At 42.9% G+C, this 27,490-nt stretch overlaps 2 protein-coding genes across 4 annotated transcripts; one reads left to right on the top strand and one right to left on the bottom strand.

Annotated features, from left to right (window-relative positions):
* The first annotated feature begins 311 nt into the window (after positions 1 to 311).
* BPHL (biphenyl hydrolase like) lies at positions 312 to 27,490 on the top strand. Of its 3 annotated transcripts, none has more exons than XR_012659076.1 (8): positions 348 to 497; positions 3,678 to 3,781; positions 6,348 to 6,514; positions 10,518 to 10,671; positions 13,023 to 13,154; positions 15,710 to 15,833; positions 18,303 to 18,471; positions 25,920 to 27,490. XR_012659076.1 is itself a non-coding variant. In XM_075084143.1 (7 exons), the coding sequence occupies exons 1-7, from the start codon at positions 397 to 399 to the stop codon at positions 18,388 to 18,390; spliced, it is 870 nt and encodes a 289-aa protein (XP_074940244.1). In that variant the 5' UTR covers positions 312 to 396; the 3' UTR covers positions 18,391 to 19,949. The 3 variants fall into 3 exon arrangements, 1 of the variants encoding a protein (XP_074940244.1); XR_012659077.1 differs by lacking the exon at positions 25,920 to 27,490 and adding an exon at positions 22,180 to 22,424; XM_075084143.1 differs by lacking the exon at positions 25,920 to 27,490 and having other exon boundaries at positions 312 to 497; positions 18,303 to 19,949.
* On the bottom strand, positions 18,673 to 21,414 carry LOC142053058 (tubulin beta-1 chain). The gene is made up of 4 exons (XM_075084142.1): positions 21,266 to 21,414; positions 20,538 to 20,646; positions 20,162 to 20,272; positions 18,673 to 19,946 (listed from the first exon to the last, which is right to left on the bottom strand). The coding sequence occupies exons 1-4, from the start codon at positions 21,320 to 21,322 to the stop codon at positions 18,886 to 18,888; spliced, it is 1,338 nt and encodes a 445-aa protein (XP_074940243.1). The 5' UTR covers positions 21,323 to 21,414; the 3' UTR covers positions 18,673 to 18,885.

The following is a 27,490-nucleotide window of genomic DNA, read 5'->3' as shown; positions in this document are numbered from 1 at the left end:
GGGATCAGAAATCGCGCTGCATGTGGGGAAAAATGACTTGGGAGGAGAAACCAACAACACCCACCTCCTGCCCCACAACTCCCTCACCGGAGAGAGCCCCCGCCCTCACGCGCGCTTCCCGCCCCGGGGTGACCGTTAACGCCCGCCAAGCCCTCCCCTCAGAGACGGCCGCCAGTACACCGCCCTGCCCTGAGTGACACCGGCGTTCGCCAATCGGGTAGCAGACGGTCGGTACCGCCTCTCGTCCCCTCCGGTACGGCCCGGAGCTGACAGGCTGGGGCAGAGCGGCCGCCCGCTCAGCCGGGGAGGGAAGGACAGAGGAGGGGCGGCGGGGCGGCTGTCCCGCCTCCTCTCCTCTCTCCCTCCCTCCCCGGCTGAGCGGCCTCGGTGGGAAAAATGGCTCGGCGTAACGCGGTCAGGGCCCTCCGGGCGCTGCTCCTGCAGCCATCCGCCCGGGCCGCGCCGCTCACCCCGCGGGGACCGGCCGCCTCCTACGGGTAAAAACCACAGCGGCTTCCTTACCCCTTTTCTCTGCTCCTTCATGCCTCCCCTTCGCCCGGGGCTTGCGGAAGGTGACATTTGACAGGTCCGGGTGGGTGTCACCGCGCTGGGGCGGGGGGGTGAACAAGGCGTTTTAGCAGAGTGGGTGTGGATTTGGGGAGGTGGGGTGGGGGGTGGTGTGTGGCAAGGCAGGGACTCCGGTAGTGCCCTGAGGTGACTACTTCTGCGGTTAGGCAGGGAGGTTCCTCACGCTGGGGAGGGAAGAACTCTTCGCTGCTTTCCCTGTACTGCAAGGAGCTGTGCAAGCAAGGCTCCGCAGCCCCTTCTCGTCAGCGTCCGTCATCCTCCCCGCTGCGAGCCCCCTTTCCCCCTGCAAGGCAGGACGTGCTGCTGACCGCCCTGCTTCTTTGCCACCTGCCGATAAGATGTTTCCTGGAGGTTGCCAAAGTTGCGAAGAGAATACGCATATGTAATCTATATAATACTGCTTATTCTGCAGATCCTATTAAGGAAAACAGACATAATACCATAATTTTTTCCCCCTGCACAGATAAAGACTCGGTTGTATTGTAGCACAGCTGGAACAGAAAGGTAGTTCCCAGATTAAGCTCACTCCTACGGAGCGTGAGGTGAAGTGTGGCCTCCAACAAGGCACGGTACAAGACCTGCCTACTTTGCACGTGTACTGTCTTGGTAAACATAGTCAGTATGTAACCAGTGCTTCTCAAAGAGCTATAAACCTTAGCGCTACTAATTCAGTTACAAGATAGTGGGGTTTGGTTTTGTTTTAATGTGGTTTCTGCTTATGCCAACCAATGGAAAATGCAGTCTTTACGAAAACTTGACAGAAGTGAAGTCATCATGCTGACAAGCATACTGAAGTGATTTCAGACTCACAGAAAGTTGGTGTGGAGAAGACCAAATCTGTCTTAGGTGTAGCCAGTTCCGGTACAGTTTCTCAGCACATAAAAAAAAACCCAACTCATTTGTTCTTAGCCCAGAAAGTATATAAAATACTCTTTTTGTGAAACTCCTGGATTTCATTGGACTTTACACTGAGGCACAATCCAAGAATAGAAAAGCATCACAAACTCAGCAAAATTTCCAAGCCCCTGATGTTAATAGTTAATCCTGAAAGATGTAGAACTGTAGAAAAATACCTAGCATCTGAATCAGGAAAGCAGAATATATATCCCTTGTCTACAAGGCTACTTGTTGGTAATCTTTTGGTTACCAACCTCTTGGCTACTACACGTTGGTAACCTTTTTTAAAAAAAGGTAACAGGACCATGATTATTCAGTTTTGTTTACAACTGGAAATGTTTTTGGCAATTACTAATCAGAAGAAAAAAAAAATCACATATTGCTATAAAAATTAGTAAAATCAAGGTGTACATTTGCTGTGATGAGAACTATGATGAAATAACCTGTTGAAATAAACGACAAACCAAACAACGGTATATCAAGAAAAAAATAACAAAATATTTTCTTTTATAAATAGAAAAAAGTAAGAATCAGATATTAAAAAAGGGGATAAGAAGGCCACCTGAACACTGCGATTGAAATTCAAGTTGTGAAGCATATAGCCACATCAGGTGTGATATATGGACTTAAAGGAGGTTTAACATTACAGTCCAACTCAGCACTTCAGTCACATTTGCCTAACAATTCAGCAAAGCTCACTAAAGTTATAACAACACAGTGAGTTTCTTGGAACTGTATTTTTGCCACAGATCTGCACTTGTACTCCAGTTGTCAAGTTGCATCTGCACAGGTAGAAAGAGTCGCTCCTATTCTGCAAAGTCACCGCTTATATTTAGGCATGTGGCACAATTGGTTGTGTCATGTCAACGAAGATTTTATTTAAATCCACATGGCTTTGTGTTGGGCAGGGTCTGTAGTTTAGCTGCCACTTACATACTGGAAGCTGGAGCTCACTGGAGCTGTGTTCATTTTTTTAATGAGAGTTTATGGGATTTTTTTACTCCACCATTTAAAACTCTACAGGTAGGACTATGCTTTTGTGCTGTAATTAGTTCAGAACTTACATGTTAAAAATGAAATTTTAGTAAGTTGCACAGTACATACCATGGAATAGAGATTATTACGTGTAAGACTGGAAAAGAACATTTCTGTATGCGTGTGAGATTCATATTGGTTAAATTCATGGGGCAAGAATATTTAATCTAGGTAAACTGAGAAGTGTAGGGAATAAGGGTTAACCATTAGGCAACGAAATGGCAAAACTTTTATTATTTTATTTAAAGGTAGTAATATGAGTTAGGTTGGTGAAAAGATGTCTTGCAACCATTAAGGCACAAATTTGCTTGGGAGAACAGATGCAACAGTTTATACTGTTAAGAAGATACCTTCAATCTGTGCGACTTTTGCTTTCTCACTAGGCATCTGTGTCTAGACATGATATCTCAGGTTACCTGTTTGCATTTACACATACGTCTTGCTTTGTACTGAAGGTTAATGTAGGGGTTGTAGGGCCAGGGCTGGGATGTTGCCTACTCTGTTGGTTTCTGTGGTACTTCTTTCATGGGAGGGTTTTTTGGTCATCTGGTATTTTCCAATTAAGGATTATCTCCTGCCGAGATTATACTGACAGATATATTATTGTCACATTTTTCTTCTCCACCCTTATCTCAGTGCACAGTGGTTTTCATTGTAGACCCTCTGGTTCATGAGGAATCATAACAATAGATTGTGGTTTCTTTGGCAGATGGAGAGGCTCAGTTTAGTAATTGCAAGGTGAATACCAGCCATTTCAAAAGTATGCTGTGACACAATGAGGTTTCTCTTCTCTAACATCTTTCTCTCAACATGTTTCTGTAGCCATGTAAAGCTGCTTTTATATTCCCCTTGTTGCACAGTCCAGACTTTTTTTTTTTTTCCCCTCCCCTTTAACTTAAGTCATTTAATTACATTTGTGCAACCTTAGTACAAATGTTACACAGTGGTCACAACTGACTACTACTGTGCTCCCAACAAGTTTTTTTTTTTATTTAGTCTTCTGTGTACCCCTGAAAGGCAATTCATTTAAATCTCACTGTATTGTCGTTAATATCTAGAAAAAAAGTAATTAATCTGTATTCCTTGAATGACCATGTAATATTGAGAATTAACTGCCTGAATGTTTTCCTATTTCTCTCACCTTCCCCCATCCCTAGTACTTCAATAACATCTGCCAAAATCCAAGTGAATGGAGTTCACCTGCATTATCAGCAGACAGGAGAAGGAAGCCATGCAGTTCTTCTGCTTCCCGGAATGCTAGGTCTGGAGGTTTTGTTTTATCTTTGTACAGCGATCACCTGTTTCACCATCTGGTCTCAAGCTAGAATGCACAAAACTATTTTGCAATATGTTCAACACCTGATTATGGAGCATTGTCATTAAAAAAAATTGTGACACGTACAACAGACAGGAAAAGGCAGAGTTCTTGCAATCAGTCAACAGGTTTTAAAGGTTTCATTTATCTCACCAGGCACATTTTATAAAATGTCTTGACTTGTGTCATAGTCACTTGCACTTTCGGATTTAACTGTGCAAAGGGGGCGTCCAGCACAGGTGACAAATAGCTACACAAGGTGCAAAATAACAGGGCAGGGAGTAAAAAAATCTGGTCAGCTGTATTTGTTACACAGACTGAATTATACATTTCTTTTTAGAAACTAAGTACATTACAATTGAATTAATAGACATAATGCAGCACTTGCAGTCATTATTATAATGAAAAAGGCAAAGGTGAGACTTGCTTTTTGCTTAAAAATGTGTTTTTATGTTTTGGTTATTCAGGGCAACATCATTAAGATTCTCAATGGCTTTTTGAGATGGACAGCAGGTTCTGCTAACTAAGTGCTATCTGTCCATCAAGACCACTGCTTTTGATAACAATCTTCTAAAATTAACACAGGCTTTTGTGGTTTTTTTTTGAATTCTTGCAGTTCTAAAAAAACCAATCAGAGTTAGTAGATATTCATGGCAGGCTGTCAGTAGGACCATTACTGTGCTCAGAGTTGGGCTTATGCTTAACTGAGTTGCTGCATCAAGATGACAGAATGTCAAGAACTGAAGAGCAGGAAGTTTGTTCTTGGCAGCAACATTTTCAAGTCTTCATGAAGTGGTTCGTTCTTTCAAAGAATTCTCAAGGGGAAGGTGGAAAAAAGTTAATGCCAGGGGTGCTTTAGCAGTCATATGTTTTAACCTATTCGTTCTAAACAGCCTTTTAAATGAGTAATCCTGTTGCGATGCTAACTCTTTTAAATAGAAATAATGTATTTCTTCAGTTGTGAGTAATACTAATATTATTATTAGGGGTACATTGTTATTGTTCAGTTAGCATTATTACAAACAGTTACTATCTTTATTAAATTTATGGTTTAATACTTTTTGGCAACTTGTGAGGGTGAGCTTTACATTCCAACTGTCACATACTTCTTCCCTTTGTACCAATACTAAGTTTTCAATATTATTGTGTACTGCTTAGAGTATTTACAGTCTAACAGCTGTTGTGGCAGCAAGATAAGTGCATTTAGGTCAATAGAATTCACTAGTCTCTATTAGTAAACTACATGAAAACAAAAGTGATACTTCTCTTTCTAACTAGAAAACCAAGAAAACACAGCATTCAGATATGCTCTCAGCATTGTGTATTTTTTAAGTTGAAAAAAATACAGTATAACGAGCACATGCATGATAGTGCAGAGGTTCATACAAAGACTATGTAAATGCGTGATTAATATTAATCATCTTGCATTGATATTTTTCAGACAACGTTATATTTTGCTTCTGACTCTAGCTATTAATTGGTAGTGTGAGAGATCATACCAGGCTGTAGTCAGCTCATCATAGCATGCTATGTACAGCCTCTTTTATCATTTAGACCAGTTGATGGTATAGTAGGAGGTATCTGGGGACATTTCTCCAAGTAAACAAAATAAAATCTTAAATGCCCTTAAACAGCCTTTTTAATATAATGATGGATAGCCAATTTGATATCTGATTTACATCACTTGAATATAATATGTTAGATCTGAACTGGTTTTGATTAAGTAATATGTGATACTGTTACCATATGACCATAATGCAAATAAGTAAATTGCAGTCTTACCTTCATGCTGGTGTTCATAGATAGCTTCGCACAATAGACTGGAGTACTTAATTTTTTTAATCCTTTGAAGGTCTGAGCCATCAATAAAATAAGCTGTTCTGCATCAGAAAAAATTGCTGTATGTGACTTATTTTGGTAACGTACATACTAGGGAAGAATAAAAAAATCAAAAGTTACAGTTTTGTGCTTTTGTGTCACCACTGTCTACTGAGGCAACAAAATATTTAAAGATCAGCTTTAAGCACCAATACTTTCATAGAAGTGTTTTATAGAATAAGGACAACTGTCTTGCACAGTGCTTTTCACCTACAAATTTGTAGCTAGAGTCAGTATATTCCTCCCCTTTCAGTTGCACCTGTGCTGTCCAGGTAAACAGCAGTGACCATGCTAGTGCTTTAAATCTGTTAAAAGATAAATCCCTACCCAGGTAACTGAGTTTAAGATTCTGTATTAAAACATCTGGGCAGAGCACAGTTTTTTATAAGCTTATGTACCTACCAGAAATGGTTTGGTCTGAGCATACTGCAGATAGTTCTAAAGATTTTTGTTGTGGTACATCCTGTCGGGACATTGCAATGGTTAGTTACAATTAGAGATAGGGTGTATTTCCGTTGATGGATAAGCTCTTTTTTAGACTTCAGATTCAAGTTTCCCCAGTTCCATTTAGCATATGTATACTATGTATGTATTATACAGTGGTTACTTTAATTGAAAAATAATGATGTTTCAGGGAGTGGTCAAACTGATTTTGGACCACAGCTTAAGTTTATGAACAAGCAACTTTTCACAATTGTTGCTTGGGATCCTCGGGGATATGGACAGTCCATTCCTCCATCTCGAGACTTTCCTCCAGATTTCTTTGAGAGGGATGCAAAAGATGCTGTGGATCTTATGCAGGTAAATCTATTCTGAGATTTTATTACTTTATGTATTTTTTTAATGCTGTTTTCCTTAAATTCTGAGAAGGAGGAAGAGTACTGCTAAGCAGGTTGTTTCCAGCCGACAGCAAGTTATGCAAAAGAGCATACAAAGGAAGGCTTAAAACTGGGCAGATGCACGCTATTCTGGAAAATATTTTCCTCTTCCATCTTTTCTGCAATATACATAGAGGTTCAGCAGTGGGAATTAATTATAGAGCAATATGTTTTTATTCCAAGACCCTGCCCTAAGAGGTTTGCAGCCAAGAACCATCTACGTTTAGGTAAAGTGTATGTTAAAATCAAGGTCTGTGCTAAGTGGTTTAACTGAAAGAATTACAGTAGTGAAAGGCTCTTAGAAAATTTCCTGGCTAACAGAATGTTGGCACTTTGCCTCGAGCAGCCCATTTCAAGAAACATTTGATTCTAAAAATTAACTTGACGCTTTGCATTTTACAGCATGTTACTGGAATAATTTTTGCGGGAAATCGAAGGGTTCCTGTGATCATACCAGGTCTTACTAACTAATACAGATTTTGTGATTACAAAGAATATGACCTAAAGCTATTATTACTACTTCATCTGCAGATTTTTTTGTTTCAAATCTGGTTTTCTGTGTTCCTCTTATTCTGTGCTGTAAGTGCTAACACTATTTTCTGGTTTAGTTTTTAACTAGTATTTTGGCTTTGTTACATTAAGCTATACAGTCTCTTTGGCCATGTTAAGAAGTTGGCAGAGCATTAAAATTCCAAAAATATGAGACAAGATTCAGACAGTCAATCCAACTGTATTTCTGTAATAAGCAGTAACCTTGCAGAAGCCCATCTGAAAATGGAAAGGCAGCCTTCCTGGAGCATTCTGTGTAGCAAAATAGAACAAGTCTGACAGCAGAATCAGGATTAAGACACAATTCTGCCCTGTAGCCATAGAAGCAATCCCCTTTCACTGTGAATCACCAATTTCTTCTGCTACACTAACAAAGAAAATAAAGATGCTGCCATGGACAGGTGACAAACTTTCAGTCTGTGTGGTTGTAACCCCCTTTCCTGCCTCCGTCTGAATACTAATAAGTGCAAAATAGAAAACAGTGCTGTCCCCACAGAGAACGTAACCATGTAGCCTCCTGTCAAACAGGGCAGCAGCCTACCAAGCTCTAAAGCTGCCAAAACAAACGAGATGTAGCATCCTGGTTTTTTGAAGATGTTTATTGGCACAAGCATATAATAAACAAATTATTAAATTCTTCCCAAGCATGGTAACTTGCTTCTATTTTAGCATGACATATAAAGGTTAGCATAATCCCAAAGAATCATCCCAACTAGGGTTTCCAGTATAAAACAAAGTTATAACTCCTGTGGAGGGCTTTATAATGCACATGGTTTGCCTGCATTCAGCCGGGAAACGCATGCATCTAGGTAGGCCTTCAGAACCTGTATTCTAGGCTCCCTCAGATTCTGGTGTCTCCGCTGGAGCTGCGGGTGCTGCAAGGTTTTTCTCAAATAACAAAAGCTGAAATTCTGCAAGGTGTTTAGCACCTTGATGCAGATGACACTGCTCTGTATCACCGTATGTGTTCTGCAAAGGAGTTTGCTTGAAATAAAAGGAGTATAAAAGGAGTATAATCCAAGTAAGTCCACGTTGCTGCACTCCATCCCAATGCCTCACATTAGCAAAAGCCAATACCATTAAAACAATCATGGAAATAATTAGTGTTGATATTTAAGAGGTTCTTCCTCTTCAGAGCTACTGCCCTAGTGAAAGGATGGGCTTGGGCTTCTCCAAGTTTTCGTGGATCAGCTGTAACCCTGACTTGTGGTGTACTCCCTGTGGTGCAATAAAAGCAGAGGGTACAGGCTACTGTTGCATTGCAGCTCACAGTTGTAAGTCACTTCTGTCACAGCATACGTGATCATTTGATTGCATTTCACAAAGGCCTGGATGGAGGGGATTTCAAAAGAGATTTTGTTCACTATGGGGTAAGGCCAACACAAAATCACCCACAGAACTGAGGACATGCAACCAACTGTCAGGTTATTGCCACTTTAGGTAGAGGCCTGTACTGTACGTAGTTCAAGATTAAAGCAAGCACACGTGCATATCATATCCAACACATCTGTTACAGCATGTTGTTTTTTGGAAGGCTGCAAAGAATAAATTCAATTCCTCCTGCTGCAAAGGCGTCCTGAGACAAGCCAAAGAATGCATCAGGATAATGGCTAGTAAACAAGAGAAATACTGGAGGCAAAGAGATCTCAGCTGAGGCATTGTCAAATAACCTGGCATGAAGAATAAACATTTTAATCAGCTCTTCCACCCATCGGCCAACGTTAGGATCCAGAATTTGCTAGTGGCAGTAGGAGAAGAGGAGCAGCAACAGCAAAACTTTAAGCTTTACAAGCAATGCTGCCAACTCCTGAAACTTGCCAAGACACCAGTAACCCTTCAGCAGCACAGTACTGAAAGTTGGTCACAGATAAACACACATTCGTCAGGCCAGGGCCAGCTTCTGATCAGCTGCTAAAATTCAAGGTTGTCTGTTCTTGCTGTCAGCCCTTACTTCACATGTCCTTTTCTTTCCCCTACCTTATTTCTTTTCTGTTGAGTAATAATAGCTTAGCAGAGTGAAATCTAGTACTAAGCAACACTACAGTGAGCCTAATGCCAAGGAAGAAGTCTAAACCAGAAGAGCCTGATAGTGATAGAAGTTTGCTAGGTATCAAGTTTACTGATAAAGTTGTGCCTCACTTTACAAGCAGACTAGAAACTGCTTTTTCTCCCTCTGTAGTTGTTTCTCTCATTGCCTGAACTGTTGCTTTCTTCTGTCCAAAGAAAGCAGGCCTGGACTTCCAACAACAAAACACAAAGCACCAAAACAACTCATTCAACTAACTTGCTCTTTTTCCTCCAAAAGTACAATATCTTCCTTAATCACATCTAAAAGGCTATAACTTGGGGGGCAAATAAACAAAAAAACACACCACAACCAAATTAAAAAACAAAACCACTTGACATCTTTGTATTTGTTTGCAAAAGCACTCACAAACTGAGGCTTCTATACATGGAGCAGCAAATACTGCAGTCCCTGTACGACCTTCAGGTGCATTTGCTCTGAGTGCCTTTACCTTTCCCACCCTTTGCCCACTAAACATCACACACACAAAATCCTCTCCTCTGTCCCTGCTGGTACCCACCACCACAGACTGTGGTATATGAGGAAACAAGAGTTTCAGGTTCTAGTGGAAAGCATTGTACAAGTCAGAATGAATTAAGGTCTTGATTTCATATTTTTTGCTGAGCCTTCCTTTTGGAAAAGGAGGAATTTCATTATTAATGTTTTGAATTGCAATTCACTATGAAGTAACTTTTAAAATGTGTACTTAAAAGCTTCAGAAAATGTGAGTTAGGCACTAAAATTTGAAGAGACTGTAAGCATTTTTGGGTTGTTACAAAACAGAATTTTTTTTTTTTTTTAGATCAGCTGACATCAGTAAATTAGATCACTGCATTCCATTTTGCAAGTCTTAAACTTTTATTTTTCTTAAATTTATCTTGGTCTTGGATTACCTATGATCCCACACTGCGATAGTCTCTGCCAAATTTATACCAAGAGAATCCACAGATTCTTGATACCATCAGGCTCTCTGAAAAGGTCTTTACTCTCCATTGTAAATAAACATTTCTTAATTAATTTCAAGAGGGCCTTTTTAAATGCAGGAAGAATCTAATATGGCTGCTGCGTGTTTCATTAAGTAATTGTAGAATATTGGAAGGGCAGGTGAAATTTCTTGTTTTGTAACTATTTGACCTTTTTTTTAAGTATTTCTACGTATAGCAGAAAAATTATATTTTCTAATAATGAAAGCTAACTGTAGTTCAACTATGTAGTGTTGTGTCTAAATCTGTAGTTAGTTTTCAAGACATATTTGATATTTACTTGTTAAACCAGCTGATTATTTGCATGTAACTTTCTTGTACAAATCAAGGCATTGAAATTTAAGAAGTTCTCTTTGCTGGGGTGGAGTGACGGTGGAATTACAGCACTCATTGCAGCTGCAAAGTATCCAACTCTTATCCACAAATTGGTTGTCTGGGGAGCAAATGCCAGTGTTACTCAAGAGGATGTGAGAATCTATAATGGTATGTACAAACTGAAGATTGTATCCTAAAATAATTATTTTAATTTCTTCTTAACCTAAGAATCTTAGTCATGTAACAGCTAAGTAGAGACAGAGTTGAGGACACAATAAACCTAAAGGAGCATCACACAAAAGTCACGAAGTTGCTAAGTATAGGGGTAGGTTAAAGTCATAGGGAGAAACTCCCTAACAATTAATCCAGGGATAGTATAATAGATTTTTTTAAACAAGTCCTTACCAGCTTACGCTGCTGAAAACCATAGGTTATAATAGCTCATCAGTAGTTTTCAGAAGGTCAATTTTTTGTGTCTGTAACAAAATCCTAAAAATAAATTCCAAATAATACTATTAACCCCAGGCTTGATTTCTTGTCTCTCATCTTGCACAGCCTTTAAACAAGGTCCACAGAAAACCACTGGGCTAGCACATAACAGCTTTTGCCTCTAGGGCCTATATAATACATAAACAGTAAGAAAACAAGCTCATAACTTACCATCTGAGTTCAGGAAGCAAATGAATCATTCAAGTCAGTGTCCCAGGATACATTTCAAATTTGCCTTCCTTTTGAAGTTAATTATTGTGGTTACAAAACCTTTGCAAAGTAAAGGAACGTGGGATTTCTCATCCTTATTCCTCTCATGAAGTAGAATCTGATCATTTCTCACTCTAAAGGAAAATAGCAAAAACTGCTAGTGAACTCAGAAAGGAACCATATTTCCTTTTGAAAGTAGCAATTAAAGGAGTTAACCATGCAGGCTCTCAACAAATGTAACCCAGTATAGTTTCATTTCAGTGATTGGAGTTTGATTTATGCCACCTGTGAAATCTGACTGTCTGGCTTCAGCTAAATTACAAGTGTATGTATTGCACATGTGAACTTACCTCACCCATACTAAAGCACTTTCATTAGTACTAGTAGTGGTATATTTTTAGTTCAGTAAGCAAAATGCTTTTTAGCTCTTTAAAAGTGCTGCTTTATTTCTTTACATGCTTTTATATTTATGAAGTTTTTATTATGTAATTGTGAATTGCACATCAGTATCAGCTAACAAGCTAAAATGTCAAAAAAAGAAAAAAAAAGTCGTACTTTATACGGAGTGTCTACAGCAATGCTGACTTTTGACCTCTTTCTGGACTGGTGCTTTCAACATCTCCCTCTGGGTGTCAGAGCTCAGACTGCAGCAGTGCAAGCCTTCTACAACTGGCCCATCAGTGCATCTCAGCTGCAATGGAAGGTTTGGTAGGAGGGAAAGGTGTTTATTTGGTATCTATGTTCTTTCAACATTGGCTTTTCCCCCCCCCCCTTCTTAAGTTAAGGTCAGCTGCAAGGATAAAGTGGTAGATTCTATAAGGGAAACAGCTGTTCAGTAACAGCTAGCCTGGGGTGAGCAAACTCTTTTCCAATCAGATGTTGTTATAAGCACTTTCAGTCACTACTGCCTTGCTCATTTGGCTGGACAGGTTCTGTCTGTTAATTAACACCTCACTCCTTTTTTCTGTTAGTTCCTATTTGAAACCAATTAAAAGCTTTTCTAATGGCATATATTGCTGTTTAATGATTTGGTGCTTTTCAGGTATCTTTCAGGTTCTCTGCTATGTCAGCATTGTTTTGGGCTTTACTGATACAAGGCTGTACAGCTGAAATATAGTTTAGCAGAAGTCACCCTTGTGGATATCTGCTTTGTGAGCAGTACTGAAAATTTGAGGGGGAAAAATAGGTAAACCTGGTAAATAAATAACGGCAATGTCAGATTATTTGTACAGCTTTAGCCAGTCTGCCATGAGTCATGGGGCTCTACTAAGTAGAGTTGCTTGTTTTTCTGAAGACTATGGCAAATGTACCATGATGTCAGCCTGCTGGAATGCCTTAGTAAGAGCTTCCTTCCTCTGAATGCTGGTAGGAGCCATGGAAGAACTTCCATCCATGAGCCAAAGCAAAAGGCTGAAGGATATAAAAAAGAATTGCCAGCTCTAGCACGCTGTTATAAAACAGTTGCATTTTATAAACAAGGTACCTCCTTGAGCTCCTCTTCTGCGAACCCTCCAAAAAGGAACATCAGAAGTTTTAGGACTGGATTCTTCGATTATTATTTTTCTTCTGTTGTTCCTTGTGACCATAATAACGAGATGGTCTTCTACAACTCAGAAAGACTCCAGCAGCAGATCATAAAACTACCTTTTTAAATATCCTTTCAATGCTATGAATTATTTAAAAATACTCAGTGCATTTTCAAGTTTGAAATACATATCTGCGGTCTGGTTTGAAAACTTCCTCGTATTAGGTGTTGACAGTACTGGGTTATAGTTTGTTGCTGGAAAGGACTTAACATATTTCAATATTATTTTGTGTAGGTATCCGAGATGTTTCAAAATGGAGTGAAAAGGTCAAGAAACCACTGGAAGAGATGTATGGACATAAGTACTTTGCAAAAACCTGTGAGGCTTGGGTAGATGGAATATCTCACTTTGCTGAAAAATCAGATGGTAAGGCTTTTACAATGTTAAACTGAAGCAATTATAGTAGCAGACGGTTCTGGATTTTAAAAAAAAATAATCTAACAGTACTCCTAGCAGCCAGTAAAGGAAGGACTCTGCATATGGCATTAAAAGCTGGGCCTGACTCACACTCATGAATAAAGCAATTACTTTGTAGACGCTTTGCAGAACCAGCAAGGTACAGGAGGAAAACACATTTATGGGAAGCATTAGCTGATGAGTCCGTCCTCTTGTTCCACCATGAAACTACATTATTAAATCATTGCTTTTGTGCAGGCTGGCCAGAATGGATTCTGCTCAAGCTTTTTTCTCTTCTCTGTGTCGAAGGACTACCTCTTGGTGACATTGTTAAGATATCCCAAATGTGAGGTGTGCTCATTCTAGTTTCCATGAAGAGGAGCTGAAGCACTATTTCAAAACAAGTAGCATATGATGAGTTAAAAAAGAAGGAAGTTCAGATTTTGGGAACTCGGCATTAACAAAACACATTTGAAAAACAGTACTGACACAGCTTAGGTGTTTAAAATCCAAAAAGAATAGTTAAACTAGACGATGTAATAATTATTAAATGTTTATCTCTGAAGATTTCTGCCATTACCCTACATAGACTTTTGCAACCAAGGATCCAATGAATAATAACCTGCAGTTCTGTTTTAATTCAAAGGAAAATTGTTTTTAATTTTCCTAAAGCAGAAATACATAGTACATAAAACAGGAGTCTGTAATTCTCTTACATACGTTTTCCTGTAGCCCTCATAATGAAAGAGAGGAGGTGACATACACTAACAGGCAGCATGTACTACAAGGAAAATATTCCTTCATTTTGTATTTTTTCCATAAAGTTTTGCACAGGATCAGCAACACTGTACTAGAATTTCTTCCAGTAGAGAGCTGTAATAAATTATGATCTAATTTTATTTTACCCTTTCTAGAATGCATCTCCTTAAAGCTAATTTAAGTCCAAAGCCCAGACTGGTGAAACTCTGGCTGTGCCATCCTTTTACTGCATGCACATGCCTCTAACACTATGAGATGGAGTGACTGTAGAAAAAGAAACCACCTAGAGACATGTAACAAGGAGCTGAATTACCTAGATTCTGTAACTGGGTCAGATATTGGGGGAAGCCTAACGTTTGCTAAAAAAGATGAGCGCCCATCAGACTGCAGTTTTTTCCAGGAGTAGCTCAGGGAGGGCAACTTCAAACACAATCAGTCCTCCTTTGAATGAAACGCACTGCACAAAAATTTATTAATGGCAAATACAAGAAAAGCGGTTAACAAAACCCATCAGAGTTAATAAAGGAGAGTGAAACCTCTGTTAGTCAAAAACAACTCAAACTCTTTTAAAGAAATAAGATTATTTGCCCTAAATGGGACAGATTTTAGTGTGAAAAGCTATAAGAAATTAATTTTTAGAAGATGTCAACACCTAATGAAACTGAATAAGCTGCACAATGCTGCAAAATTCAAGATTCTTCTTGCTGTTCTGTGTTATTGGAGAAAGTATAATCTAGTGGTTATAGTATGAAACAGTCGTAGGACCTGGAAACTAGGAAATAATAGTTTGCTAACTATGTCCTTAGGTAAATAAATTTACTTGTTACTTGTTCTGAAAAACAGTCAACGTTTGTGCAGGTGCTTGAGGTCCATGGCTGAAATGTTGTAGATGAAAATATTTAATTGGTCTAACTGCAAACTAAGCCTATATAAAAAAAACCAAACAATTGGAAAAACCTTGTGAAACAGGGTATGGCTTTTAGAGCCATACCGTACAGCTGTTGGTAGCTGCACGGAGACAACTACAAATAGGACAAAGTTAGCTCAAAGCGAAATGGAACATAAACCTCATCGAGTATGTTTTGCCAACAGAATCTCTTGCAAGAGCATGGGAAGTTAGGCAGAGAGTTTGGAACCTGGGTTACTAAAGGATGAGGAAAAAGGGGGGAAAAAATAGAAGTCTTTAAGGAAAAGCATTAAAATTACTTCTAGTGAGATTAAAGACTAGCAAGCATAAAACTATTCTTGAGGCCCTATAAGATGAATGGGCAGGAAGAATAACCTTTGGGTAGTTCTAGTACCAGTTGATTTAAATGGTTATTCATTGCAGACAGCAAAGGGTCGAGAAAGTGGAGTTTGACCTAAGTTAACTTGTTGATAAAAGTAGCAACGCATGTTACAAGATGTAGCATAAACGTGAAGGACATAAGACTATAAGGCCTAAAAGAACAAAGCCAGGAAAGAGATGCATGTGTTTGCTTGGAACAGTCAGAGAGCCTGGGGCAAACGTGGGACAGAAGTACTTCGTTTGCTCTATCCGTTTGTGCTAGAATCCATTAATGAAGCAAATTTCAGTGAAGTAACATTCTGGAGAAAGAAATGTTAATTAAAGTCCTGATTACATTGCCCTGAAGATTAGTTGTACACTATCCACAGGGAGAGGCAATAGCTAGAACCCAGTGGAGTTTACAGTCCTTTACAGAAGCAGTTTCAGTCTTTCATACTATTTTAAAATGAAGTGTGACCTTCATTTATTTTATCCCTAGGTAATATCTGCCAACAGTTGCTGCCAGATATTAAATGTCCCACATTTATAATTCATGGTGAGAAAGACCCTTTGGTTCCACAAGCTCACGCAGAATACATTCATAAGCACATCAAAGGCTCTCGGTAAGTTATATGATGGAGTATTTATAAACCATTGTTGAAGAAATGAAGCAGTTCAAACCTACAGCGTGAAAAAAAAAAGTATTTGGATAAGTTGCCCCTGCCACAGAGCTATTCTAAACTTTCCTAGCAAGCTACAATGCAAACAGTGTAGCTGGACCTTCCTTGCAATATAAAAAGTACAATATTTTCACCAGCTCCTTCCTGAAATCCTCCAAGAAAAACCAAGTAAGGTCCTTTTCCTCCTTCTACATTGTATACAGAACCACGCCCTAACATCTGTCAAAACAAGAAAATTTCTTCTCAGTTCCTCTGTTACGGCCATTGCCTTCCTTTCGTTGGACAGAAATGAGGTCTCTCACATTCAGTAGATCAGTGAATTTATATGCTATGAATGGAGGCAGATTCCCAGTTCTTAGAAAGAAGCACAAGATAACAATGTTTGTTCTGCCTTGCTGATGTCAACAGCCTCCTCAAAGATTTTTTTTCAGCTGTCCCATGGATTTTCAGTGTTTTTAAAGAAATCAGAATGAGAAAAAAAAGGTGCAACTATGCTCAGAGACATTACTTTATAAAGAAAAATCTCAGGACACCATCTGCTTCATCTGAAAACTCCAGAAATGCCTCCTATAAAAAGCTGGGATTTCACCAGCTGAATTTTCTTCATACTTTTGCACACAAATCAGAAAGTTCTATTACTGCTTAATAACAGACTGCGATGATTAACACTGGAGAAAAGAATTAGGAGAACAAAACCCATTTTTGTGAATGCAGAGTGTAGGGAACTATTTCATTGGTGTCACCTCTGTAAAAAATTGAGTGATATGTTTATCTCAAAGTCAGCCCCACTGTTCATGGAAATGCATTACGCACAGGAAAGATAAGACATGACAATCACATGCAGGTGTTTTATTCCATGTCTGCTAGCTAGTTACTCCCACATGCCCTGCTCAGAACACCTATCATCCTTTTAGGTTTCATAGAGCTCTGAAATGCTCTAGATGCTAAGGCAAGACATCACAAAAACTAGACAAGGATCCAACAGCTTCTTTTTGGAAGACAAGCCAAGTAGGAAACAGTGTTATAAGTTAGTACCCAAGAAAATGTAAAGTGGTTCATTGCACACCTTCAAGCTGAAGCACTCCCCCATATGTGTATTTATCAGAAAAGAAATCAGACTGATGGCGTTCTCAGAAATTAATACTTTGGTACCTCCTTCCCTTGTTGCACTGGAGATGACATGTTCCATCATGCAGCAGAAGGAAAACCTTAAATTTAGCATGTTTTCAGTAACACATGCTTCTGTCAACTTTTCTTGCCTTGATTTTTATCCAGTAATAAAGCAGAAAAAGCTTTTGCTGATTTTAGCACAGATATGTTGCTTGTTACTCTCATGGTAAAAGTGTGCGCCACCATTCTGTATTTGCATGGTGTGGCTAGAGTTTGGTAGCATTACAGTGGCTTAACAGCAGTAGCTAATAGCATATGCAGCACTGTAGGTTTGTGCACCTGTGCACTGCTTGGTCTTTGAAGAAACAGACTTAATGAAACTCAGAAGTACTAGTAGAGCTGGGCATGTTCACATGTTATTACTCTTTCCCTCCCCCCAAGACAAAACAGTACTTGTCACCACCAGAAGATAGCTCACCCTTGCTGTAGCACAGCTTAGATGACATGAAGGCAACATAGCAAGGTATCAGTCAAGACAGCTTTAGCTCTGTTGAAACTGCTTCGTGTGGTAAGATAATTTAAAGAATTTCCCACACCCATATAAAGAAGTGTCAGTATGTACCTGCTGTATAAAGTTTTTCCCAGAGAAAAAGCAAAGCCAGGTAGCATTTTAGACCCGTCACACTCATATCAGTATTACAGAGATTTAACTTTTTTCACAGCTACTACTTCTAAGTTTGTTATAGCTCATGAAGTCCTGACTTCCCTTTTTACTTAAATGTATGAAGGAACAGTGTCAGTTTGGGACTGTCTTTTTGCAGAAAGATTAGACAAAGTTCAAACTCTTAAGTTTGGGTAGTGACAAGAAATCTACATTTCTGTAGTGATCTCTTCAATGTGCTTACTGCCCAGCACCACCACTGTTCTCTGGAAGAGGCAAAAAAGCTCAGATAACTCACATATCTTTCAAAGATGCATCCAGCTCACATAAGTTTTGGAATGTTATCTTCTATGCAGACCACCAAAAAGGTTCCTAGAAACTAGGACCAGGACACAAAAATTTGTTTTAAGCTTAGTTTATCCTCCCCAGAGTGGGGCACGTACCATGCTTGTTGCTCCAACTGTTGCTGTGGTTCACATTCTGAACAACATACAGAGGGATAGTACTTAAAACAAGAGTTACTACAGTTCTGTAGCTGGGTAACCAAGAGCAAGGAAAAGGCAACAAATATTTTAATTACCTATACTTACAGAATATAAAGTATATTCAGTGTTTGGGTTTTTTTTTTTTCCTCTTTTAAGGTTGCTTCTGATGCCAGAAGGAAAGCATAATCTACACCTGCGTTTTGCAGAGGACTTCAACAGACAAGTGGAAGATTTCCTACACTGACTTAAACTATAAAACAAGTTGAAGACATTTGTCCTTGCCTTGTTCAGACATTTTAGTTGGCTTTCCATTTTCAAGGTGCAGGTAGGTGTGATTCCCAAAAAAAAAAACCAAACATATTTGCATGAGAAGCATACATTCTGAGAATACGTAAGCCTCAGTGGATCAGAGCACACCACTGTAACGCAAGATTTCTGATATGTCTTTAAAATTACTTGTTGCCCTACAGGCCAAATAGTTATTCTGTGTCAAATAGAGGTGTTAAGAAAGACAGAAAACATGATCTAGAATACATGCCTTTATGTGCTCTTACTATTAACGGACAAAAACATTGTCATAAATGGGATTCAGACTGTTACATTGAGAAATCTGTAAAAGTTACAAGTGCCAAGAGAATAATTGGGTACACAGTTTCTAGAGAACATGCTTCACCACCACTATCAGAAGTCATTCAGTACACATGCCTGCTTTACAGAGTTCCTTTGAAACCATGGGACTTTATGCCTCATCCTCCTCTCCTTCCTCTTCAAATTCCCCCTGCTCATCAGCAGTGGCATCCTGGTATTGCTGGTATTCAGAGACCAGGTCGTTCATGTTGCTCTCAGCCTCCGTGAACTCCATTTCATCCATGCCCTCGCCGGTGTACCAGTGCAAGAACGCCTTGCGCCGGAACATGGCCGTGAACTGCTCCGAGATCCTCTTGAAGAGCTCCTGAATAGCTGTGCTGTTGCCAATGAAGGTGGCGGACATCTTGAGGCCGCGCGGGGGGATGTCGCAGACGGCTGTCTTCACGTTGTTGGGAATCCACTCCACAAAGTAGCTGCTGTTCTTGTTCTGCACGTTGAGCATCTGCTCGTCCACCTCCTTCATGGACATGCGGCCCCGGAAGATGGCGGCCACCGTCAGGTAGCGACCGTGGCGGGGGTCGCAGGCGGCCATCATGTTCTTGGAGTCAAACATCTGCTGCGTCAGCTCGGGCACCGTCAGGGCTCGGTACTGCTGGCTGCCGCGGCTGGTGAGAGGGGCGAAGCCCGGCATGAAGAAGTGCAGCCGGGGGAAAGGCACCATGTTGACCGCCAGCTTGCGCAGGTCGGCGTTCAGCTGGCCGGGGAAGCGAAGGCAGGTGGTCACGCCGCTCATGGTGGCCGACACCAGGTGGTTGAGGTCTCCGTACGTGGGAGTGGTCAGCTTCAGGGTGCGGAAGCAAATGTCATACAGGGCCTCGTTGTCAATGCAGTAGGTCTCGTCCGTGTTCTCCACCAGCTGGTGCACAGAGAGGGTGGCGTTGTAGGGCTCCACCACCGTGTCCGACACCTTGGGGGAGGGCATGACGCTGAAGGTGTTCATGATGCGGTCGGGGTACTCCTCCCGGATCTTGCTGATGAGCAGGGTGCCCATCCCAGAGCCCGTGCCGCCGCCCAACGAATGGGTCAACTGGAAGCCCTGGAGGCAGTCACAGCTCTCCGACTCCTTCCTCACCACATCCAGGACCGAGTCTACCAGCTCCGCGCCTTCCGTGTAGTGCCCCTTGGCCCAGTTGTTGCCAGCCCCGCTCTGACCTACAGGGCAGACCAGAAGTAAGGTGCCACGTTACTGCCCCGGGGAGGAATGGAGATGATCCCGCTTCTCCTGCCCCACAGGCTTCACCCCTCACTTCCATCCCCACTGCCCTGTTGGAATGTCCAGTGACCCAGTGACCCCCGGTCACTCACTCTGAGCCTTTCCTGCTCCCACAACTCCTGCTTTGGGACGCCTCCAGCCCACGCTCACTCACCAAAGACAAAGTTGTCAGGCCGGAAGATCTGGCCAAAGGGGCCGGAGCGCACAGAGTCCATCGTGCCGGGCTCCAGGTCCACCAGGATGGCGCGGGGGACATACTTGTTACCTGCGGGAGGAACCAGCACCAGCGTTACAGCCTGGCAGCCAGTGCCGCAGGAGCCCTGCTGCACTCCCTTCCGCCTCCCCGCATTTCACTGGAGAGAGAGACTGTCTCCATCAAGACTGTGTTATCAGAGCCATTCCGAGAACAAAGCTCTCCTAGAGGCATCACTGGCAGATTAAAGCTCTTGTTCAGGGATTTTTCCAGCCTCAATGAGCTGGCATGTCTTCCCCATTTATTTAAAGACATCTGAGGAAGCAGACACACTTACCAGCAGCTTCATTGTAGTAGACATTGATCCTCTCCAGCTGCAGGTCGCTGTCTCCGTGGTAGCTGCCAGTGGGATCAATGCCATGCTCATCACTGATGACCTCCCAGAACTAGAAGAAATTTTTGGAAAAGGGCAATTATTAACCACAGCTGGCCAGTGCCAATCACACTCACCAGCACTGACTCTGCGTGCCATGGCCCTGACCACTCCCTTGCGTGGCAGAGCAGCTGCCTGGGAGGAAGGCGGGTCAGCACAGAAGGGCTTGTCTGGCCACAGCAGCTGAATTAGGAGAGGGGAGGCAGGCAGCTGAAGCATCAAAACTCAAATTAATGATTTTACAGCTTGTATCCAAAGGATGACAGTCCCCAGGTATCTCAATTTGGTTGTCTCCCATTGTCTAGCAGCAGCTTAAGACCCTCTAGCCTCCTCAAGAAGATGGCAGCCCCTCCAGCGCCCTCGGGGGTTGGGGGTTAGCCCTGGCGCTGAAACACCTCTCGTTCCCCCCTCGGGAGCCGTGGCTGCGGCACCGGGGCGCATCCCAGCCAGCGCCCAGCCCCGCGGCAGCTCAGACCGCCGGACACGGGGCAAGGAGGAGTAGGGGGGCTGTCTCGGCAGCGGGAGCCGTCGTGCCTTAGCAAGCCCCGCGCCACTTTTCATTTCGGGAGGGGGCTGCGTGCTACCCACGGGGTGCGACCCTGGTGTCCCGCAACGTGGGGCGCCCCCCGTACCTTGGCGCCGATCTGGTTGCCGCACTGCCCGGCCTGGATGTGCACGATCTCACGCATGGTGCCGATCTCCGCCGCTGCCCCGCTCCCGCCGCCGCTGCTGCCGCTGCCGCCTCCCGCTCCCGCACTCGCCGCTGCGGCGGCCGCGCCCGGAGCCGCCCCTTAAATCGGGCGCCGCGCCCCGCCCTGCCGGTGACGTCATGCGGGAACGGCGCGGAGCCAATGGGCGGGCGGGGGCGGGGCGGGGCTGCGGCATTGTCTCCCGCAACGGGGGGCGGGGCGGGGCGCGTGCCCCGTTGTGGGTCTGGGTGCGGGTGCGACCCGGATCGGGGGTCCCTCCCCAGGCAGAACGCGGCTGTCTTGGGGCGCCGGAGGAGCCCCGCCTGCAGCCGGCGAGGGAAAGGCGCGGACACGGCGTGGCGCGTCTTGGGCTGAAAAAGTAAAAAAAAAAAGAAAACCACCAAACAAAACCCCTCTAACTCCTCTTTGCGCACCTGTTGGAGCTCGTCCCCTTACTTTCTCCGTCTCTGCTGTGCCGCAGCAGCAAAGCATGCACTGCTATGTTTTATTAGCACCCTCAAGCCTATATTTCTAGCTCAGGCCTGCTTAATCATGTTTTGGTATGTTTTAAGCACAAGAACTATCCTTCCATAGCTCAGGTACCTGGAACGAGGCAGGACTGGGTGGTGACAATAGAGCCCACAGCCACCTTCAAGCAGCTCAACCCTCCTTTAGATAGCGCTGCCCAGCCTCTATATGTGGGGCTCTAATTTCAGAGCACGGAGGGCTGGCATGAAATTTTATGCTGCTAAAGAATGGCTTTTTCTGGGAGTGGTCTGGGAGCAACAGCAGTTTGAACACCCGTAGGAATGGGATATCTTTTTTCCTATAAGTGAAGTTATGTTCTGTCTTACCAGACACCTGCCATACACCTCATTTTGGAAGGTTTCGGATCCTCCTTCTGGCATCTCTCCTTGTTCCCTCATAGAAATAAACTGAGCTAAGTACATGGCGGATGAGGGAGGAGGGACAGTTCAAGAGCAACAATGAGAATATATTTGAACCAACTGAGACACACGCCTGTATCTGCGCTGCTGCCAAGGAGAATATCAAAAATAAATTTCAGCAGGGTCTGGTAATAAATTGTGCAGAAAATATTGAACTTGACTCTAAAATGTTAATCGATTCACGGCTGTAAATTTTTCAGTAGTGAAAGTATCTTTGCCATGCAGAAGGCCAACCTGGCAAGGACAGGTTTACACTAGGACAAGGGAATGGATGTGACAACCCCCAATCAAATGAGGAAGCGGTGGAGTGGGTTAGCAAAGAGGATGCAAAACAATGTACCTAGTATTCAGCACAGCAGAGCCGTAGGGGGTCGACCTCAAGCACAATATGGAAGCGCCACGGGGATGGCATGCAGGACAAGCTCTCGTGCTTTTCCTGGGGGATCAGCAGGCTTGGGTGCCTCTCTGAAGTGCCATACACTAACAGATGCAGCAGGGGCATTAAACATGAAGAGTTAGAGATCTGGGTGCAGTTGCCGGGCTATGGTCTCACTGGGATCACAGAGACATGGTGGGGTAAGGCACATGACTGGAGTGCTGTGACAGAGGGATGCAGGCCCTTTAGGCTGGGAAGGCGAGGAACGGGAGTTGCCTTTTGTGTGAGAGAGCAGCAGAACTGCACAAGCTGTGCCTGGGGGTGTAAGATGAGCCAGCTGAGATCTAAAGGGTCAGGATCAATGGGCAAACCAATGTGCGCTATGTTGTGGTGGGTGTCTGTGAAACACCTCCTGTTCGGGAAGAGAAGTAGATACGGTCTTCAGACAAGTGGAAGAAGCCTCACATTCACAGGCCCTAGGCCTCAAGGGGGACTTCAAGCTCCCCAATATCTGCTGTAGGGACAGCACGGCAGGACACAAACAATCCAGGAGTTTTGTGGAGTGCATTGTTGATAACTTCCTGACACAGATGATCAAGGAGTCCAAACGGGAGACGCTCTGCTGGACCTGATACTTAAAAGCAAGGAAGAAGTGGTCAGGGTTGTGAAGGCTCAGGGCACCCCTGGCTGCAGTGACTGTGAGATGGTGGAGTTCAAGATCCTAATAGAAGGGAACAAGGCAAATTGCAGGATCACAATTCTCTGGTCTTCAGGAGGAGCAGACTTTAGCCTCTCCAGGTATCTGTCTGGAAGAATCCTATGGGAGATGGTCCTGGAGAGAAGAGTAGTCAAGGAGAGCTGATTGGCTTCCAGGGGTCATCTCCTCCAGCCTCAAGAACAGTCAATACCAATAAGCAGGAAATCAAGCAAAGGTAACAGGAGGCCTGTATGGATGAACAAGGAGCTCCTGACTAAACACATGCATAACAAGGAAGCATTCCGGAGGTGGAAATAGAATCAGGTGATCCAGGAGCAACTTAGGGTCACTGTCCTACTGTGCAGGGTTAGGAAAGTCAAAGCAAAGGTAGTGAGAAGGACTTTTGCAGAGCCATCTGTAGCAAAAGGAAGTCTAGGGAAAAATATGGACCCACCGCTGAATAAGGCAGGGGGCATATTCAGTGACAAAAAGACATGGAAAAAGCTGAGGTACTCTGTGTCGTCTTTGCCCATTTTTCACTGATAAGATTTGCTCTTAGGAATCACAAGCTTTTGAGACCTGTTGGGAAGTCTGGAGCAATGAAGTCTTGCTCTTGGTAGAGGAAGATCAGTTTGGGGAACATTTAAACAAATTGAACATACAAAAGTCCATGGGTCTTGATGAGATGCACCCCTGAGTGCTGAGGGAGCTGGCAAATATCATTGTGAGGGTGCTCTTGATAATCTTTGAAAGGTCAAGCCAATCTCAGAGGTTCTCAAGGACTGGAAAAAAAAATGTGTGTCACTGCTAACTATAAGAAGGGGGATCCAAGGAACTACAGGCCAGCAAGCTTCACCTAAATTCCTAGAAAGATGATGGAATGAATTCTTCTGAAAATAATTTCCAAACGTATTGAGGTCAAGAAGGTGACTGGGAGTAGTCACCGTGGATTTATGAAGGGGCAATCATGCCTGACCAACTTGGTAGCCTCCTAGTACAAAGTGGCTGGCGTGGTAGATGAGGGAAGAGCAGTTAACATTGTTTATTTTGTGGAGGCGTTTGAACTGTTTCCTGTAACATAACCATAGGCAAACTGATGAGGTATGGCCTAGATAAATGGGTGGTGAGATGGAGTGAAAACTGGCTGAACTGCCAGGCTGAAGGTCTTGAGATCAGCAACACAAAGTGCAGAAGCCAGCTACTGGTGTTGTACACCAGTGATTGATCCCGGGGCCAACACTGTTTGACATCTTCATTAATGACTTATATGTTAAGAGAGTGCACCCTCAGGAAGTTTGCTGATGACACGAAACTGTGAGGAGTGGCTGATAGGCCAGAGGGTCATGCTGCCATCCAGAGGGACCTCAACAGGCTGGAGAGATTGACTGGCAGCAACATCACACAGTTCAACAAGGGGAAATGCAAACTCCTGTGCCTGGGGGTGAAGAACTCCAGGCACTGGTCCAGGCTGGGGGCCACGCAGATGGAAAACAACTTGGTAGAAAAGGACCTGGGGGTCCTGGTGGACACAAAGTTAACATAAGTCAGCAATATGCCCTTTCAGCAAGGGTGTCCAACAGCATCCTGGGCTGTATTAGGAAGAGCATTGCCAGTAGGTCAAGGAAGGGTATCAGTTGTGGTGAGACACATCTAGAGTTTTGCATCCAGTTCTGGGCTCCCCAGTACGAGAGAGATGGACATACTGGAGAGAACCCAGTGGAGGGCCATGAAGGTGGTTAAGGAACTGGAGCATCTGTCACATGAGAAGAGGATGAGAGCTGGTACTAGTTGTCCTGGAAAAGGCTCAGGGGAATTTTATCAGCATATATAAATACTTGATGGGGAAGATGAAGCCAGGCTCTTCTCAGTGGTGGCCCAGTGACAGGAGGAGAGGCAATGGGCACAAGGCAAAATACAAGAAATTCCATGTAAACATAAAGAAACATTCTTTGCTCTGGCACAGGTTGCCCAGAGAGGTTGTGGAGTCTCCATTCTTGAAGATATTCAAAACACAAGTGGACACAACCCTGATCAACCTGCTCGAGCTGACCTTCCCAGGCTGAGTAAAGGACTGGACTAGATGATCTCCAGAGATTCCATCCAACCTTAACAATTCTGTGATTCTGTGTAAAGGAGAGAAAGGAGCAGGAGGCTGTGTGTGATCAGCAACACCAGATTGACTGTTTATGGATGTCAGTGCCACACTGTAACATTCAATTGCACTTACACCATCTAAAAACCCAGCAGATTTTTGCAAAGGTGAGGTAATAATTAATATGGTAAATCATTAGCACTATCAAGAAGAAAAGTAACTGCAGCCAGAACGGACAGGGTTGTTTACATATTACTCAGGTGAGCTGTGCTTAACACAATATAAATCGATGCATAATGTCACCAGTTTCACTCAATTTTTTCATCCACAGCAGGAAATACTAAAGAAGTACCATATCTTTGCCTGCCTTTTGGCTGCTGTGACCTTGGAAAAATACTTCGGCCATATTTTCAAAAGTGGCTCCCAGTTTGTTCCAATGAATTGACTTGCTTATGCACTGTGGCTCTTTTTCTCCCCTTATGCAGAAACCTCAGCTGCTGGGAAATGTCGTGAGCAAGGACTGGTTTAAGCTTTGCAACACATGGAACTGCGTGTGGCATTATTACGCATGGCTTTTGCAATCACAAAATATCTAAAATTGTGCTGGCACCAAGATCTTTTCATCACCTTCTCTAGAATTTTGTGTTCTTTAAATCCTGGCTGTTGTCAGTATTTTCCTTTGATGCATTTTTGCAATACATAATCACAGGCAGTCTTTGTTACTGCTCATGCAACTCGTGCATATATACATTTCTACTTGCTAGAGCCATAACCCGCCCTTTTGGGTTGCTGTAGGCAGTTACATCTTCTCACTACCGCTGGAACTGCAACACAACTGCATCTCTGTGGGATCCACACAGGCACTGAAGAGGTTTTTGAGTGCCAAAGTATTCCTGGCAATCTAGAAAGGAGCAGCTTGAAGCATGCTCACTCCCCTCCTGAAGGTACCTGAACAGTCCTTGCCATGCCTTCTTCCCACAGGCATAGAGTGGCTTCTTGGGGCTTTATTGTTATTCTGTTAAAGATTTTGAGCTTCTGTATGGAATCTGTCTAATTCTTAGATGCTATCGTTCTGGTCTCTCTGCAGAGACCAGGGTTTTTTGGGGGTATTGCTCCAGGTTTTAAACAGAATACCTGAAGGGAGGTACATGTTTATGCATCTAATAAGTGCCCTCATCTACAGCAATGCAGAGCATCCATGAACATGCAGTGAAGCAAATTAAATGTCAGTTACTTGAATGTCAATTCAGAATCCTACATTTTGGCAAACACCTTAACAAATATTAGCCATCAATGCCATTTAAATCGATATGGGAGTTCCCTATTGTATTTTTTAATATAGCTCCATAAATTCTAAATGGTCAGACTTACAAGTGAAAGTCAAAGATCTCCCATTCATACAAAGGCAGCAGCTGTGCCCAGGAGCACCCCTGTGCCCCTCAGCAGCCCAAAATCAGCCAGCAGCACCGCAGCCTGCACCCGGCCTGCATCAAACGCCACCTTCCCCGTTTCCAAGGCAACAGCGGAGCCCAGGAGATGGATGCACAAGGGAGGCAACAGGGATCCCACAACATTTTCATGTCTGTCTGTAATTTCCCATTGTTCTAAAAAGAATCACAAATGTACAAATGTAAATGCTGCTCAAGCGTACAAAATGTCTGATAATGGCTTTATTCTCACTTATTTGTGATGGGTGACGTCATGTACTTTTCAGGCATGTGTATCAGAGGCTACATGACTTTTTGAGTCTTTCTGTTGGTACGCAAATGAGCAGGCTCTGTCCATTAGCTTATTGTTATTTCCACCTGATGAAGACTGTCTGAGTTCACCTTTGGAATCTGATGCTGAATCACTTGCCATCTGCATTAAGATAGAAGACTATTTCTGCCAGCAAGAGGGTAGAATAATCGTGAAGGTATTTTTAATTCTAGCAATAAAATACCAAAAAGGAGAATCTATTTTTATTTCAAAATTACAACCCACTGAGGTACTAGAAGCAATTAAATACTACAATGCTGAGCATGCTTTTATGAATGAGCAAAAGCAGTTTCATTGC

The sequence above is a fragment of the Phalacrocorax aristotelis genome, chromosome 2 (genome assembly GCF_949628215.1).
Source record: "Phalacrocorax aristotelis chromosome 2, bGulAri2.1, whole genome shotgun sequence".
Classification (NCBI taxonomy): domain Eukaryota; kingdom Metazoa; phylum Chordata; class Aves; order Suliformes; family Phalacrocoracidae; genus Phalacrocorax; species Phalacrocorax aristotelis.
The sequence above is the reverse complement of the archived record's forward strand: the minus strand, read 5'-3'. Positions and strand labels throughout refer to the sequence as shown.

Excerpts from the sequence above, each read along its gene's own strand:
- BPHL (XM_075084143.1), top strand. The coding sequence starts at position 397 with ATGGCTCGGCGTAACGCGGTCAGGGCCCTCCGGGCGCTGCTCCTGCAG. Across the intron at positions 10,672-13,022 it reads GGATGTGAGAATCTATAATG|GTATCCGAGATGTTTCAAAA; the intron begins GTATGTACAAAC and ends TATTTTGTGTAG. Across the intron at positions 15,834-18,302 it reads AAGCACATCAAAGGCTCTCG|GTTGCTTCTGATGCCAGAAG; the intron begins GTAAGTTATATG and ends TCCTCTTTTAAG.
- LOC142053058 (XM_075084142.1), bottom strand. The coding sequence starts at position 21,322 with ATGCGTGAGATCGTGCACATCCAGGCCGGGCAGTGCGGCAACCAGATC. Across the intron at positions 20,273-20,537 it reads CTACTACAATGAAGCTGCTG|GTAACAAGTATGTCCCCCGC; the intron begins GTAAGTGTGTCT and ends TTCCTCCCGCAG. Across the intron at positions 19,947-20,161 it reads GCCTGACAACTTTGTCTTTG|GTCAGAGCGGGGCTGGCAAC; the intron begins GTGAGTGAGCGT and ends TCTGCCCTGTAG.